General features: G+C 37.2%; 1 protein-coding gene across 1 annotated transcript in view; it reads left to right on the top strand.

The window, feature by feature from the left end:
* The window catches only part of LOC126471174 (ankyrin repeat domain-containing protein 13C), a 103,474-nt gene that overhangs the window by 71,534 nt on the left and 14,926 nt on the right, over positions 1-17,014 (top strand). Inside the window, exons 5-8 of the mRNA XM_050099280.1 lie at positions 6,630-6,841; positions 10,379-10,510; positions 12,249-12,413; positions 14,607-14,756. Coding sequence (XP_049955237.1) covers positions 6,630-6,841; positions 10,379-10,510; positions 12,249-12,413; positions 14,607-14,756 — 659 coding nt within the window. The remainder of the gene's footprint in view (positions 1-6,629; positions 6,842-10,378; positions 10,511-12,248; positions 12,414-14,606; positions 14,757-17,014) is intronic.

Genomic DNA, 17,014 nt, shown 5'->3' with positions numbered 1-17,014 from the left:
ACAGGAGCTCTTGGTAGTAAAACTGTTGCTTAATAGCTGCAGTAGATATCATATAAACAGCCTGCAGCTTTTACACCACTGTCGTATTGTGTAAGTTTTCGTGAAGTTCATAGTAGTCTTCCGGACATTTTTTGAGTGGATTCATGTTATAGAGAATGATTACTGTGTCCTTTTATTGTGTAATGCTATCAGTGTGCTAGTTTAATTCTGGCTGAAGGTCTGGCATACTCTGTGTTAGCATTGTTTGTGATTAAGTGGAACATTAGTGTACACATGATAAATTGTGTAAATGTGTTGGTATGGTCCATAGTTTAGACAAGAAGAGAACAGAAGCTTTCGAAATGTGGTGCTACAGAAGAATGCTGAAGATTAGATGGGTAGATCACATAACTAATGAGGAGGTATTGAATAGAACTGGAGAGAAGAGAAATTTGTGACACAACTTGACTAGAAGAAGGGATGTAGGTTGCAGTAGGTGCTGGGAGATGAAGGAGCTTGCACAGGATAGAGTAGCATGGAGAACTGCATCAAACCAGTCTCTGGACTGAAGACCACAACAACAACAACAACAACAACGGTCCATGGTGGCTTAACCACTACTGGTTCCTTTTAAAGTGAGAAACCCATCATTCCCATCGCCATAAGGGCCGTACCTACTAGCTGTGCAACAGCAGCCATGGGTAAGTTTCTTTACCACAGGTTCTGAAACCTGATAAGGGGTTCTTTACATAGGATCCTAAGCTGATGCTACATTTTTAGAATTGTCAAAGGCCAAAGCTAAAAAAAGTTTCTTTTAGGATCCCAAGGTTATGTTTACTTCAAGCTTCTTGAATTTTTTACAGGTTTCATTACTTTGCTGTAATAGGTCGTGAGGCAAACTATACTGCCAGCCAGACAATGTCACCAATGGGATTGCTTGGGAAGGAAAAAAAAAAGAATGATTGTGTGGCATTATTGGCCAGGAGGTCCCTTTCGGGGAAGTTCAGCCGCCAGGTTGCAAGTCTTATTTCTGGTGATGCCACATTGCACAACTTGTGTGTCGTAGATGATGAGGACAACACAACACGCAGTCCACAAGCAGAGAAAATCTCCAGTCCGGCCGGAAATCGAACCCGTGCCCCGTGCATGATACGCAAACATGTTGCCACTCAGCTACACAGGCAGACACTTGGGAAGAAATTTTCATGAGACAGAACCCAAAAATACAATTTTCAAGTGTGATTACCTCAAATATATTAGAGCCACAAAAAAGAGAGAACTATTCTGTATATTGGATTCCTTACTTCATTTCGGTTTTTATAAAAAGAATTTTGTATAACTGAATGCTGTAGAGATGTCTAAAAAATTTAAAAAGACTGCTTACTTGCAGTTTTTCTGACTCGAGCTCATTTCCTAGTCATCAGGACTTTTGATATTATCTTCCACAGAGAGAACTAAACAATTGTGAAACATCATAAAAGAGGTCAGATTTAATTTGTGTACCAGCGAGCAGAATATGGGCCCATCTTCAGTGCACCTCCACCTTCTTGTTCTTTTTTAGGGACTTATATCCTCACAGTGCAAAACCAAATAAAGTTTATGTGGTTTAGAACATGATCTTTCTAATGAAAATGATTTAAAAGAGTGTGCAGAAAACTCCAAAAATAGCTATTTTTGGCATTTTAGAAAAATTGTCAAATATGCCCTCAATTTGTAAACTATTGGACAGCAGTAAGAGAATGAAATTTTATATTCTAAGATCTTCTATTGGTAAGTTATTACATGTGGAGGTTCAGGTGTATCCCGCAATTACTTCTGGAGATATAAAAAGCTACACTTCACTTTTTGTGAGCATCTATTTATTCTGCCAACTTTGCTTCAAGTTATCCATATGGAAATCACTAAGGAAATCTTTTTGTATTATTTTGCTTAAGGCGACGCGAAAACTTGTACATTATGACCAAGTTTTGTTTCTTTCAAGAAATTGTTGCTGGAGATATTGTGTCTCAAAGTTACCGAAAACTTAGAGGTACACTGTTGATAGCTGCAATATGGGGGTCAAACAAATGACTTTATCTCCAAAAGCGACATGAGCTTTCAGCAAAATCCGTAGTGGTCGTGTGAACTTTTTCCGAAATTAGATCACTTGGTGTGGAGTGGCTCACATGCCAGTTTTGGTGTTTCCTCACATTTCATTTCTACTTAGACAAAATATAAAAACTTCTGGAAAATTGCATAAAAGGTATAACATATAGCAAATGCCCTTGGTTAAAGACTATGTCACGAAAGTGTGTCACTTGTGTCGTGGATATTTGGTAGATGATAATGAATTGTGGTCTCTTGTTCAAGAAAAATGTTTACTCTACCAGTGTGGAAATAAATTGGGACTTATCCATAAAGGTAATGGTCCTGTATTGTTCTGCGGCTCAGTGTTAATGTTGAGATGCTCACAGCAGCCACTCATTCTTTAGACAAATAGCTAATGTCTGACTTATGGCTGGTTACTTTGCATATTTATAATCTTCAATAAGCTCCTCTGTACATGGTAATTAATACGAGTAACATAGATGTCCGTAAGGTCATAACAATGTCAAGGTTCTGTTCATTCATGTATGTAATTTCAAATATCGATAATTAGCATTTGTTGTAGCACTAGCCCTTCTTTCAATGAGTCATCTGCATCAGAACTCATGGTTAAATGTTGTATCTGGTAAATTACACCTCAGCATCATTTCATTGTATTATCTATTGTTACTGTTTTATCTTAGTTGCTCAGCAAGAACCATGGCCGTCCTTTCAAATGGAGTGAAATGCTCCTGCTTATGTGTAGCAGTTTTCTTAGCACCACTGCAATAACAACATAACCAGTTTTTGTGTCAGTTGCTTTGGTTTTCCCAATTTTCTACAGTTTATGTGAATTTTTTCAAACTTAGGGAAATGTCTTTGGTGTGTTGTTGCCAAGACAACACTAGTTGTATGGTACTCCATTAACTTTAGTTTTATTATTGTGTTGCATGTTTGAGTTAGAGGGCTTCGGGAAATTATAAAAAAGGCTTCATTCTTAATGAGTGCAGATCAAAAACAGGATGAGGCTATACCTAGGAACAATTGTTCTTATAGTTGTAAATTGTTGTAGCCATGAGGGAAAGAACCAGAGCTCAAAGTACTAATAGAAAGCACTAAAGCTCAAATCATTGCAGGTACTGAAAGCTGGCTAAAGCCAGAGATAAGTTCAGCTGAAATTTTTACAAAGGACCTAATGGTGTTCAGAAAATATAGATTATATATGGATGATGGTGGTATATTTGTTGCTACCAGAAGTAGTTAATCTTGTAGGGAAATTGAAGTAGATATTTCCTGTGAGTTAGTTTCGGTGGAGGTTATACTTGATAACTGGAATAAATCAATACCTGGTTCCTTTTACTGACTCTCCAACATAGATGGTACAGTTGCTGAAAGGCTCAACAAAAACTTGAGTCTCACTTCAAATATGTACTCTGCTCATGCAAGCATGGTGGTGACTTCAGTCTCCCCTCGACGTATTGGCAAAAATACATGATTAAAGTTGGTGGTAGGCATAAAACATCATTTGAAATAGTGCTAAATGCTTTCTGTGAAATTAAGTTTGAGCAGTTATTTCAGGAGCCCACACAAAGTATAGATGTTTGACTTAATAGCAACAAATAATGCTGATCAAATAGGGAGCATCATGATGGATACAGGATTAAGTGACCACAAGGGTGTTGAAGTGAGACTGAATAATGTAACATTCAACCACAGATAAACGCAAAATATATCTGTTTAAAAAGAAAATAACAATTGGTGTCTTCCTAAGAGACAGTCCCATCTCCTTCCTAACTATGTGAGCATAGACCAGATGTGCCTCAAATTCAAGGAAATAGTATTGATGGCAGTTGAGAGATTTGTACCGAATAAATCAATAAGAGTCAGAACTTACCCCCACGGTACACAAAACAGATCAGAACACTATTGAAAATAAAAAAAAAAAAAAAAAAAAAAAAAAAAAAAATAAAAATAAAATAAAATATGCCAGATTTAAAATAATGCAAAATGTACAGGATTTGCGATGTTCTTCTAAAGCTCAGAACTTGTTGTGGACTTCAGTGTAAGATGCCTTTAATAGCTTCCACAATGAAACTCTGTCCCAAAATCTGGCAGAAAGTCCAAGGCGATTCTGGTCATATGTAAAGCACACCAGTGGCAGGACACAGTCACTACCTTCACTGTGCAACAGCAGTTGTAATGTTACCAATGACAGTGCTACTAATGCAGAATTACTAAATGCAGTTGTCCAAAATTCCTTCACCAAAGAAGATGAAGTAAATATTCCAGAATTCAAGTGAAGAACAGCCACAAACATGAGAAACTTAGAAGTCAATTTCCTTGATGTAGGAAAGCAGCTTAAATCCCTCCGTAAAGTGAAATCTAGTCCACACTGTGTACCTATTTGGCTCCTATCAGAGTATGCTGATGTAGTAGCTCCATGCTTAATGATTGTATGCAACCACTCTTTTGATGAAAGTTTTTTACCTAAAGACTAGAAAGTTGCGCTGATCAAATCAGTACTCGAGAAAGGAAATAGGAATAATCCACTGATTTACAGACCCCTATCATTGATGTCAGTGTGCAGTAGGATTTTGGAACATATACTGTGTTTGAACATTATGAATTACCACAAAGAAAATGATCTATTCATACACAGCACTGGTTGAGAAAACATCATTGTAGTGAAATGGAATTAGCCCTTTATTCCCACCAATAAGTAATCAGTGCCATCAACAGGGGATCTCAAATTGATTCCCTATTTCTAGATGGTTTTTGACACCATTCCTCACAAACGACTTCTAATGAAACTGCATGTCTGTGGAGTATCATCATAGTTGCGGTACCGGATTCATAATTTCCTGTCTAAAAGGTCACAGTGCATAGTAATTATCAGAAGATCATTGATTAAAACACAAGTGATATCTGATATTCCCCCAAGGAAGTTAAATCCCTCTTAATCATTATAAATGGTTTAGGAGACAGTGTGAGCAGCCCTCTTAGATTGTTTGCAGATGATGCTGTCATTTATCATCTAACAGAGCCACTGGAATATCCAAACCAATTGCAAAATGATTTAGACAAGATATCTGGCAGCTGACTCTAAATAATGAAAAGCATAGGTCTTTGACATTAAATTTAGGTTACACAATAAATCACACAAATCTAAAGGCTGTCAATTCAACTAAATATCTAGGGATTACAATTACAAACACATTAATTTGAGACGAACCAAAGACTGCATTTTATTGACACAATACTTAGAAGATGTAACAGATTTACTAGAGAAACTGCCTACACTACTTTTGTCCATCCTCACCTGCAGTATTGCCACATGGTGTGGGATCCTTATCAAGTAGCACTGATGATAGACATCGATGAAGTTCATAGAATTGCAACACCTTTTGTATTATTGCAAAATAGAGGAGAGTGTGCCATAAATTGAAGCTACAGTCATTAAAACAAAGGCATTTTACATTGCAGAAAAATCGTTTTACAAAATTTCAGTTACCAACTTTCTCCTTTGAATACAAGAATATATTGTTGGCGCACTGGAAAATGACTGTCATAATAAAATAAGAGAAATCGGAGCTTGTCTAGAAAGATTTAAATGTTCATTTTTCCTGCACACTGTTCAGGAGTGTATAGTAGAGAAGTAATCTGAATGTAATTTGATGAACTATCTTCCAGGCACTTAAGTGTGAATTGCAGAGTAGTGATGTAGAGGTACATGTAGCTTAATGAAAGTTTTTGGATTCATTATTGGAAGTTCACAGTTGACTATGGTTATGCTATGTCATCTCTCAATCATTTAAGACTGTAAACTGGCAGTATTCATGCCCAGGTATGAGGCAGAAAGAGCTATTGCAAGCACTAAACCTTTAGACAAGCGATCATGTTCAGTAAAGAAAATGATTACCGTAACATGTTTATTTTGAGCAGTAGAAAATACTGTCAGCTTGAGACAACGAATACAAAAGCTATTGCTACTCTCACACTGTGAGTCATATGGCCATTATAGGAAAATATTACAGGTGGGTCACATTTTTTTTCCTTACTATGCTACAGGAAAAGGTAAATTATACATAGAGGCTGTAGCATGACAAGGTTTTGCAGGTCTTTTGTAGTAATGTTTACATATTACAGTTACACATTGCCCCAGTATTTCTTTTTTATAAGTTGTGAAATTGATTTAAGCACTTGCAATGATATTCTTACTAACATGCATAATAAATTAATGACAAAAGCAATGAAAGGATTTGTAGTAGTAGCATCATCATTGGTAATGAAAAATCACACATAGATATATTTAGTAAAAACAAGGAAAAAGTTTCAGGAAGAATCATAACTAAAAATCATATCCCCCTCCCCTCCCCTCCCTTCCCCTATCCTCTCCCTCTGTCCCAGTAACCAATTTATTTATTTGATGCACCTTTTCAAAAATTCAGTGTTTAGATTGTATTATGAATGGCACTTTCCAGTAAATGTAATCTCCTCACTAATATGTTTCATAGATTGAAACTTAGACATCTTTTTGGTGAAGTAAATCTTTTCCTATAATAAGTGACTGTTTTATGATTTTACAGTGCCATTGGTGTCTAGAATTCTTCCATCTGATATATGCCGTATTCATAAACGTGGTTCCTCAATACGCTTGGATACAACTCTTGTGGATTTTAATGACATGCGGTGGGAGAGAGGTGACATTAGCTTTATCTTCAATGGAGACAGGAAACCTGGACAATCACTGACAGTTTTAGATAACAAGCAATGCCTATATCAGCGAGTGAGGTATGAGGTATGGTAAAAGATGATATTAAAACTTCTCCTATCTAATTTTTTTAAAAATCATTTTAAATAATTAATTATTTTGTATTCATTTTGTGCTATTGTCACCAGTTGCTGTCCCTCTGAATTAATTTCATGAGTTTGAATATTGAATTTAATTATATTATAAGGGGGCAGTAAAATGAAAATGAGACAGATGGAAAAAAAACAAGTAAACTTCATTATTTCAGAAATAATAACCATAACTGTTAATACATTTATCCCACTATGAGACAAGATGGTCAGTGCCTTCATGGAAGAGGTTTGCATTTGCCTTCGGAACAATGATTGTATCCAGTCATGCTCCTCTTCGTATGAAGCAAATCAGCAGCTACGGATGTCTTTCTTCAGGGCTCCAAAAACACAAATCACATGGGGAGGGATTGGTACTGTATGGAGGATGTGCAAGAGCTTTCCAGTGAAACTTCTGCACCATTGTTGAAACAACCGTGGTAACATATGGTCCTTCCAACAAATGTAAGTATATAGAAGTATACATAACTGAGTGAAAGATATAGTCTGCTTATAGGAAAATTAAAGAGATGTTCGGAGAAAAGAAAAGTAGCTGTATGAATATGAAGAGCTCAGATGGAAAACCAGAACTAAGTAAAGAAGAGAAAGCTGAAACATTGAAGGAGTATATAGAAGGGCCCACCCACATGTTGCCAAGATTTTTTCAACTATGCTACAGAAATTTTGCTGGGAAGCTCTAACACATCCTCCATAGAGTCTCGTTTTGTTTTGCAGTTGGATGAATGTATTAAAAGTTGTGGAGATAAATTTGGAAGTAATACACAGTTTACTTAAAGGCTCTGTTTTCACTGACTGAGGTACACAAACATAAAAAGGAAGTAAACTACTTATTATTTCAAAAGTAATCACCATAACTGTTAAGTTATCCCTCTGTCAGACAAAGTGGTCAGGGCCTTCAAGTAAAAATATTTGCAATTGCTTATGGAACCATGACTGTACCCAAGTGTGCACCTCTTTGTCCGAAGCAAGTCAATGATCACAAATGTCTTTCTTGAGGTCTCCAAAAATATGGAAATCACATGTGGAGAGATCAGGACTGTATACAGGATGGTATGGGCTTCTGAGCGAAACTTCTGCAGCATAGTTAAAATAATCTTGGCAACATGTGGGCTGGGAAGGCCATACAAATCCTCCATACAATCCCAGTCTCTCCCCATGTGGTTTTCATGTTTTTGGTGCCCTGAAAAGAAGACATTCATGAGCATCAGTTTGCTGTGGATGAAGAGGTGCACACCTGGGTGCAGTCATGGTCCCAAGCTTTTTTACATGAAGACATTGACTGTCTTGCCTCACAGTGGGATAAATATATTAACATTTATAGTGATTACTTTTGAAATAATAAACATTTTTCTTACTCTTTTCCATTTGTCTCATTTTCATTTGTCTGTCCCTTACATTAGAGATTTTACATAAAATGCTATTGACTAATGGTAAGTGTTATAATTAAGGGAAAAAAGAAAACAACTTGGGTGGTAGGAGAATTTACCGCTGCCATCCATGCAGCATCATTGGTGTTATTAGGAATAGTGTTATACCATTGGGATATTAAATAGTTAGCACTGAGACACCAAGTTGAAAATTAAAGCCAGTTATGTAGTTCAGTTGTATCTGATCTTGGCCAATCAAATAAAATGAAGTTGCCTTCAAGTAATACTGAACATGACTCTACAATGTGCAAGCCCATGTCATACTACTTTCACTAAATCATATTTGAAATGGATGGCTTTTTCTTGTCATTTATCAAGAAGTGTTTCAATTACTTAGAGATGTGTACCATTTTACACAACAGACAATCAGTTAAGCGTGTTGCAAAATTTAAGTTTTTTTTCTTTTTTTCCAGTGTAGGGACTTTTTCCACTGGCAATAATAATTCTGTTATTTGTTCTTAAGCTACAATATCATCATTGTCACCACCACCACCACCACCACCACCACCACCACCACCACCACCACCACCACCACCGCTGATTCAACATTAGCGCTGCAATTATGTTGCACTAGATTTTCATTCATGTGTAGTTTCATATCTACTAAGTGATAGTAGGGGGGAGTGGTATACTTTAATGAACTATAGTATCTACTATAACATCGAGTGTGTATAAATTCAGTACACTAATGAATGAATTATGAATATGTGCCCAGCAGTGTGTAGTACTGTTCCACACCCTAATGATGGGTGCTGTGAGTCATTTTATGTAATTAATGAGGCACTAAGAGCTATAGGGGACCATTATTATCAGTGACTGCTCACCTGCTACCCACCACCCACAGAGATCATTTGGAGGTGGGTCCAAGGCAAATACATGTTTCTTTATGGTATCCAAGCTGTGCAAAATATGACTGAGGTCAGATGGTGTGAGTGTCTACACAAAAACACTCATATCTGTTGAGTGTTCCTGAAACCAATCTGGCACAGTTTAGGAACAGTGGGTTACATCATTATCTTGATAGAGTTAAAGGTTGCAAGTAGGGAGTTGCAGATGAGCAAATGCTTGCACATGATAGTGTTGTATGTTTCCATTTCTTTCACTGTTGAATGACTATGACAGATGTCTCAGGGTACACATTTCATCCTATGTAAGCAGCCCCCATGCAAGAATAAGTCCACCACCTGTCTTAATGGTGCAGTGTTGGCATGTATTGCCTCATGTGGTCTTTGTCAGACTGGTTTGCTGCCATTAGTGTGTACCAACATGCACCATGACTCATCAGTCCAGGTGCCTAATGGTGGTGGTGTTCATGCAACTGTGCTAATCTGTTTGTCCAGTGATGTACTGTGACCAGAGGTACATGTGTGGGGCATGGTCTTCGGTATTCCTTAGCTGGAGATGGCTCTGGATAGAAGGACTACTCACTGTTTATGTTCATCATTGACTTTGTGAATGTTTTGTTGTGCTGTTGCCTGTCAATCTATTGTCACAAACTTAATAGTTAATTATGACCCCAGCCATCAATACATTGTTGCCTGCAGGAGTTGACTGTGATGGCAGCGGTTTTTCGTGTCAATGTACTCGTGGTACACCCTTGACAGGATGGCATGTAAAAGCCCAGTCCTTGCCTGACCTTGGAGACAAAAGTGTCCAATGTGCCAGGGAGACAAATTGTCCTATGTGCCAGGCTGACTGTGGTCAAATGCACTGACATTGTGCATTTTGCCAACCTACACTTGCTGGTCATGCCTACAGCCAGAAAAAAGGCTTAATGAAATCCCTGTCTTGCTTACGCCGAATAAGAGGTTTATCAGGATCTCAGTCATGTAATACACTGAATCATTTTATTTGTTTTGCTAGAATGAGCGCACAGTCTTCAACACTGCAGTTATCCCCAATCCAACTGCTCATGACAACACTGCAGTTATCCCCAATCCAACTGCTCATGAGTGTAGAATGGAATACAGAACAGTCATTAACAGAATTTACCAATGTTTAATGTTTACCTCTGTTCTATAGTGTAGTAATGTACTAATCTTTTTCAGGAAACAGAAGTTGAAATAGAGGATGAAGTTGATATTTTGATGAGTAGTGACATTATGGCTGCTCAGATGTCAACAAAATCTATCACTTTTTCACGTGCACAAACGGGTTGGATATTTCGAGAAGACAGGAAGGTAATCTGTGTACTTAGTAGTTGTTGTTACTGACTGATGGTTTTACTTTTGTATCTTCATTCTTGCTGTTATTGTTCTTATTGTTGTATGTGGGCTGGTATTGTGTCTGTGTTTTAAAGTGAAAACTTCATAGCTTTCTTCACCAGTTTGTTTCTGATGTCTCAGAAGATCTTATCACTTGTTTCACCTTATTTATTGAGAAGTTCAGTCAATGTATAAAATATTCCCCATTTTAAATAGAATGGTAATAAGAAACTGTTATTGTTTTATGTGTAAAGTTATTTTAAATTTGTAAGAAATGTGCTGTTTTCTCCAAACACATTATCATCAAATGCTGGTTATGGCTCTTAATTCAGATGATTCTACTTAAATCCCAAACAGTGTGTGAAATGAGAATGAGGTCAAACAAATGGAAGAGAGAAGCAAATTTAATTGTTTATAACAATTTAGGTACTGAAATGCAAAGTAAGAGTACTTGGTATAAAAACATTCACAGAAACATACATTACAGTGCTATACCATCAATGACGGGAGTGGAAACAGGTGTCTGTCTATAAATATAGTGAAGGGCTTCTCAAGGCTGAAAGTGAGGCTGGCTGAAACAATAAGAGAAGTTTGTTACTATAATAGAAAGAAAATACCAATATGCTGCAACCAGTTGGTATTGCCATCCCATCTCTAATTATGAGATCATAGTCATTAATCTTCATTCCTTCAGATTAGACAGTTGACAAAAAAGAATGTAAACTAGAAAAATCCATCAAACAGAAGAAAAGGTTTAGTTGGTGTCATTCACACCAGACATGAGTGGATAAGGACAAAACAGTGAACCAGGCGACACATTTGTGGAAGCTGAAAGCAAACAACTGTTTTAGTCATACCTGTGTTACTAACAGGCTGTACCTTTTCCAGTTTGACTGTGTTTCAAGTACTCAGAATAGCTTCTGTGTGTAATTCTGACATTTTACTTCTCCCTTTTTAACCAATTTATGCTTTGCAAAGTTGATGGCATTCCTGTTGTATAGGCTATTACTTGCATATGTGGTTCAACACCTCTGTTTCTTATGCACCAAATTGCTTATGTAAAGATTCAAGGTTAGATCTCCCTTTGGACTTAAAATATTTCCTCAGTATTTTGACAACTGTTAATCTATAAAGTATGTGAAAAATACAAACCCAACTCTTGGGATCCCACACTAAAGTTCATGCCTGGTAACTCACTGGTGATTTTTACAGCATATTGTTACCATTTGTACAGTACCCAGTAAAGAGTTTTGGTAGTAAGACAACTTTAGAGTAGTGACTGCTTTACATGTGTATATTACTTGCATGTAATTTTTTCTTTAACGATGTACAGGCTGAGGATAAATTACAAGAAATGATCCCTTAGAGGATCATCCTCCAGTGACTGTAGGTATCTGCCTGAATAAATCATTACTGTTTAGAGTAAATATTTCAGCCAGCATTTACTAATCATTTCTGCCATATCACTGATGTATCTAGAGAATAGGAGCTGTCATATCACACTTCCCTGGGGCACACATGGTGATAGTCTTCATCACAGAACGTCATGCACTGCACTGCATTACATTGTACAAGCACGAAGTCTTAAGAAATACCTTGTAGCATATAGCAATTTTTCTACATTTTTGCTTCCATGACTATTATGATTATGCTGCCCAGGCATATTAACAAATGTAACAGTAAAAAGGTAATTTACACTGAAACTTATTTTCAGGAAATGGTCGGGCCTTTCCACGCAGATTTTTATGTAATCAATGGAATGTTACTTGAATCAAGGAAGAGGAGAGAACATCTGTCAGAAGAAGATCTGCAAAAAAATAAGGCAATCATGGAAAGCCTGACAAAAGGCAGCACGCAAGGGTTTGACAGTAATGGAGAGGTAACTAAAACATTATGACGTATGATGATGCAACGAAAAACTGATGCAAAAAACAATAAATTATATAACAAACTTTAAAATCAGCTCTGTAAAAGTAATGACTTTGTAGACTTATTTTGGGCCAACTGTGTATAAAAAGAATGTCAAAGGGCAAGAATGAAAATGATTTGTTTAATGAACATAAAGCCTAACAGTAAAATGTTAATAATGATTGTTCACAGAAGTAAAAGAAAAACCCCTGTAGAAACACGATTTTCCTATTTAATATTTGTTTCTCCATAAGGTGTCCTCAGGATATTTTTGCGTCAGATCATCCTCCAGTGACTGTAGGTATCTACCTGAATAAATCATTACTGTTTAGAGTAAATATTTCAGCCAGCATTTACTAATCATTGATTTTGTGAAAATTCAACAATTAACATAGCTGTTCAAATTACAGTATGCCAACTATGCAGTATAGACTTTCTCTGGATTCCTCATTTGTTTATTCTGTATTAAAAGTTGGTGTGTAAGGACATAAAGTTCTCAGTGCTTCTGGTATCCTTACAGACACTTTTATCATTGTTTAATATCAACACAGAAACATTTATCAGCATGTTGACCACTCCACCTCTCTTTGTTGGTTTAACTTGGTGATGGTGTTAGTCCTCCTCTACATATTCACTGTTCTGTGTGACACATTTTTCCCAACAAAGGTTGATTTTATGGTGGCTGTTCATGAAATGTTCCATGTTGAAAATTACTTCATTGTCATTATGGAAATGTCTGCCACTCAAATCATTACTTCAGCCGGGGAAAGAGGAAGAAGTGACTGGGTGCCACGTAACGAGAATATGGGGCATGAGGCAAAATTCTATAGCCCAGTGTAGTAACTGGTGCGACTGACCTGCACAGTATGATCTGGGAGCTGTCAGGGGGGGCAAAAAAAAAAACACTCTTGGACATCTTCCCGTAATGCTTTGTCTCAACAGCCTCCCTTAACCTTGTCAGGAAACTTTGGGAATATGCTCCTTGTGTGATATTTCCCTTACAAGTGTAATCTGTTGGCACCATAGCATGGCAGTACCAAGAAACACCCATCACAACTGTCACTGATGTCAGTTGGGTCCTTGTCTTTTTCGACAGTGGTGAATCAATGCATTTACAATGTGTGCTTGCTCCTTTGTCTCGGGTAATAGTGGTACACCCAGCACTCATCCATGGTTATTAGGCAGCAAAAGAAGTCATGTAGATTGGCCTGACATGTCTGTAACATTTCCGCTGCTGCCTTGATTCGGCAGGATTTTCTAATCATTGTGATCAGTCAGGGAACCCAATGGGCAGCAAATTTTGTTTTCAAAATTATTGAGGTTGTCATGACCACTAGTTGACATAATGCTTGTTCACTTTTGCCACAGGTTGTTCAGTTGAAGTTTTCTTTTAACGTGTTCTCTTGACTTTTACCAGCTGCTCGTGCTGGCAACAGACAGGAAAATCGTTAAACAATCATCGGCTGAAGAACCCGAGGCAGTAGCCAGTGGGTTATACTTCAAACTTTTGCTCATTCAGATGTTGTGCAAGATGTTGAAAATCAGTCCGTTGAGTTATGTTATTTTCACTTTTTACACTATCATCTTCATTTCAATAAGCCAGTCATCGAGCACTTCTCCTGAGGCTCCCAGTGCTTCAGGCTCCCAGTGCTTCACGACAGATAGTCTGTAAATTTGTTTTTCATCATTCAGACTTTTCCATCACACTGGGTACACTTGCACCTCTATTTTATATGTTGGTACATTGTTACCATGTGCTTCTGTTAGCTCAGCATAGATTTTTGCAGTGTTGTTTACCTTCAAATGCAGAAAACTATATTCCACATTATAATGGTCTTCATCATTTTGTGTTGACACTTCTAGTGGTACACTCCATTACTTTATTGCAGGGATTTCTGTGAGTGGCATGACTGCATACATGCACTTCCAAGCAAAACTTTATGATTGTCCCTCATGTATTAATTTGTATCTAGGTTCTGAACTGTTTCACGTTGACAATTTTAATGTATGTATATACAGTAAGTTTTTATTTTTTAATGTATGCAACATTTTTAAATAATTGTTCTGTAGTTAAATGTAAGTATATTTACATAAATTTTCATGCATGCTCCCACTAGAAACAACTAAGCAGTGTATAAAAGGATAAAGACATTTCAATTTCCAGCCAGTTAGAAGACCATCATTGTCACCTCCACCTGAGAGCAAAGTTACCTGGGAAGAATACGTTAACAGTGATGTTGGTGCTCATCCCACATTAGGAAGGGAAATGGTGTATAAAGAAACGAGCAAAGCATTCAAGGCCACAGTGGCAATGGTAAGAAGATTTTTTCATTGTTGTTGTACGGACTTTTGACACCTCTGACTTCATATTTTATGTTTGTTACAGTTTCTTTATAAGAGTTAGAGAATGATCTGTAACTCACAGAATGATAAACGGTTAAATGAACCTGCATTGCGCACAAAAAATCTTGTTCCAAATCTGAGAAACATTTCTTCCAATGGAAAAGTTATCAATGTTTCAAAGTAAATTGGCATGCTACAAACCATGATCAGTGCTCCGACCAGATGACTTACGTGCCTCAACAATAGGTTAACATCATCAGAGGTATATTTGTAAAGAGGCCAGACTAGTACAAGGTTCCTGAAGGGGGACAGCAACCTTCCCAGTAGTTGCAGAAGCAGTCTGAATGATGGAATGATATTATTAGTAGTCAAGATGGCCTGTTGGTGTTCTGAATGGCTGAAAGCAGGGGAAATCACAGTCGTTATATTTCCCAAGGACATGCGACATTACTGTATGGTAGAATGATGGTGGCATCCCCTTGGGTAAAATATTCTGGAGGTAATATAGTCCCACATTTGATCTCTGAGTGCATACTGTTCAGGAGTATGTTATTGTTGGGCGAAAAATTTAGTGTTCTGCATGTCGGTGTGTAGAATGTTAGATCCCTTAATTGCGTAGATAAGTAAGAAATTACAAATAAAAACTGGACAAGTGCAAGTAGGACTTATGCTATGATGATTCCGTTTAGGCTTAATTATCTATATTGATGATGATAATGATGATGATGATGATAATAATAATAAATTATTATTATTATTATTATTATTATTATTATTATTATTATTACTGCTATTACTATTATTATTTTTTCGTGTGGCTCAGTAACCTGGTACAAGGCTTTGTATTGGATGCCACGAGAGTTGCCTGTCCCTGACCTATCCCAGTTACCCAACTGATGAAAGAGGACCTACAGTTTAGCTTGGAATCCAAACCACGTGTTTTTTCTGGAGACTCCTCACATGGTTGAGAGGTGGAGGCTAGGTTTAAAGGTAGACTGAAAAATCCGTAGTCCGAGATTCGATCGCACTATCTCTCTGTTTCCAGGCATGCACTTTACCACTAGACCACGAGGCCCTACTTGTATATAGATAGTTCAGCTATTGTTTTTGATGAGCAAGTTCATGAATATCAGAATATGTGACATATATGGCCATGTCTTTTGATTGCATTGACTTAGAATCTTAAATTTTTTTACGCCACCAATTGACCGTTGACCTTAGTATTTCACATAAATTTCTGCTTGATACCTCTACGCATTCCAGAGAAATAGGGGTCTTAACAGTCAGACAGACAGACGGATGGACAGACAACAAAGTGATTCTATAAGGCAGTGGTAGTCAACCTAATCCGTACCACCTATGAGTGGGCGTTCCAGCTTTCCTGGTGGACGGTAGGTGGTAGGTGTTTTAAGAAAATTTTCATTAGTTTTCATAGAATTGTGACATGAAGCATTTGGTGAGCGGTGAGAAAATTTTACTGTTAATGGAAATACAAAAGTGGGCAGTAGGTAAAAAAGGTTGACTACCTCTGCTAAAGGATCCAGTTTTCTTCAAATTGAACCACAGAACCCTAAAAATGAATAGACTGAAGTTAGATATAGTGGACATAAATGAAGTATGGGGACAGGAAAAATGGGGCTTACGTTCAGCTGAGATAAAAAACTTACGAAACAAGAAGATATAAAAATGCAGCAAACGAAGAAAGCAAAAGGGAATATAGATGTCTAAAAAGTGAGAGTAACAGAAAGTGCAAAAGGGTAAGCAAGAATTACTGGGCTGTACAAGTACAGGAAAATTAGAGAAACCTGTGAAGGAACAAAAAGCAGCTCTATGAATATAGAGTGCAGATGGCAAGTCAGTACTGAGCAAAGAAGGGACGACTGAAAGCTGTAAGGATTATATAGAAGGACTATGTAAAGGAACTGACAGCGATAGCAATATTATTGAAAGGATAGAGGAAGCGGATGAGGATAAGATGGGAAATAAGAGACTGCAAGAAGTTTAAACAGAACACTGAAAGACCTAAATATAAACAAGGCACCGGAAGTTGATGACATTCACTCACAGTTATTGAGGTCCTTGTGAGAAAATACCATGACAAAACTATTCCACCTGCTATGAGACAGCCAAAAATATAATCAGACCTCAAGAAAAATTTGACAATTCTGATTACAAATAAAGCAGTACTCTGAATACTGATATCAATGATTTACAGAAAAACTGAAAAAC

Source organism: Schistocerca serialis, chromosome 3 (genome assembly GCF_023864345.2).
Source record: "Schistocerca serialis cubense isolate TAMUIC-IGC-003099 chromosome 3, iqSchSeri2.2, whole genome shotgun sequence".
Lineage (NCBI taxonomy): Eukaryota > Metazoa > Arthropoda > Insecta > Orthoptera > Acrididae > Schistocerca > Schistocerca serialis.
Note: the sequence above shows the minus strand (reverse complement) of the source record. Positions and strands in the feature narration are given on the sequence as shown.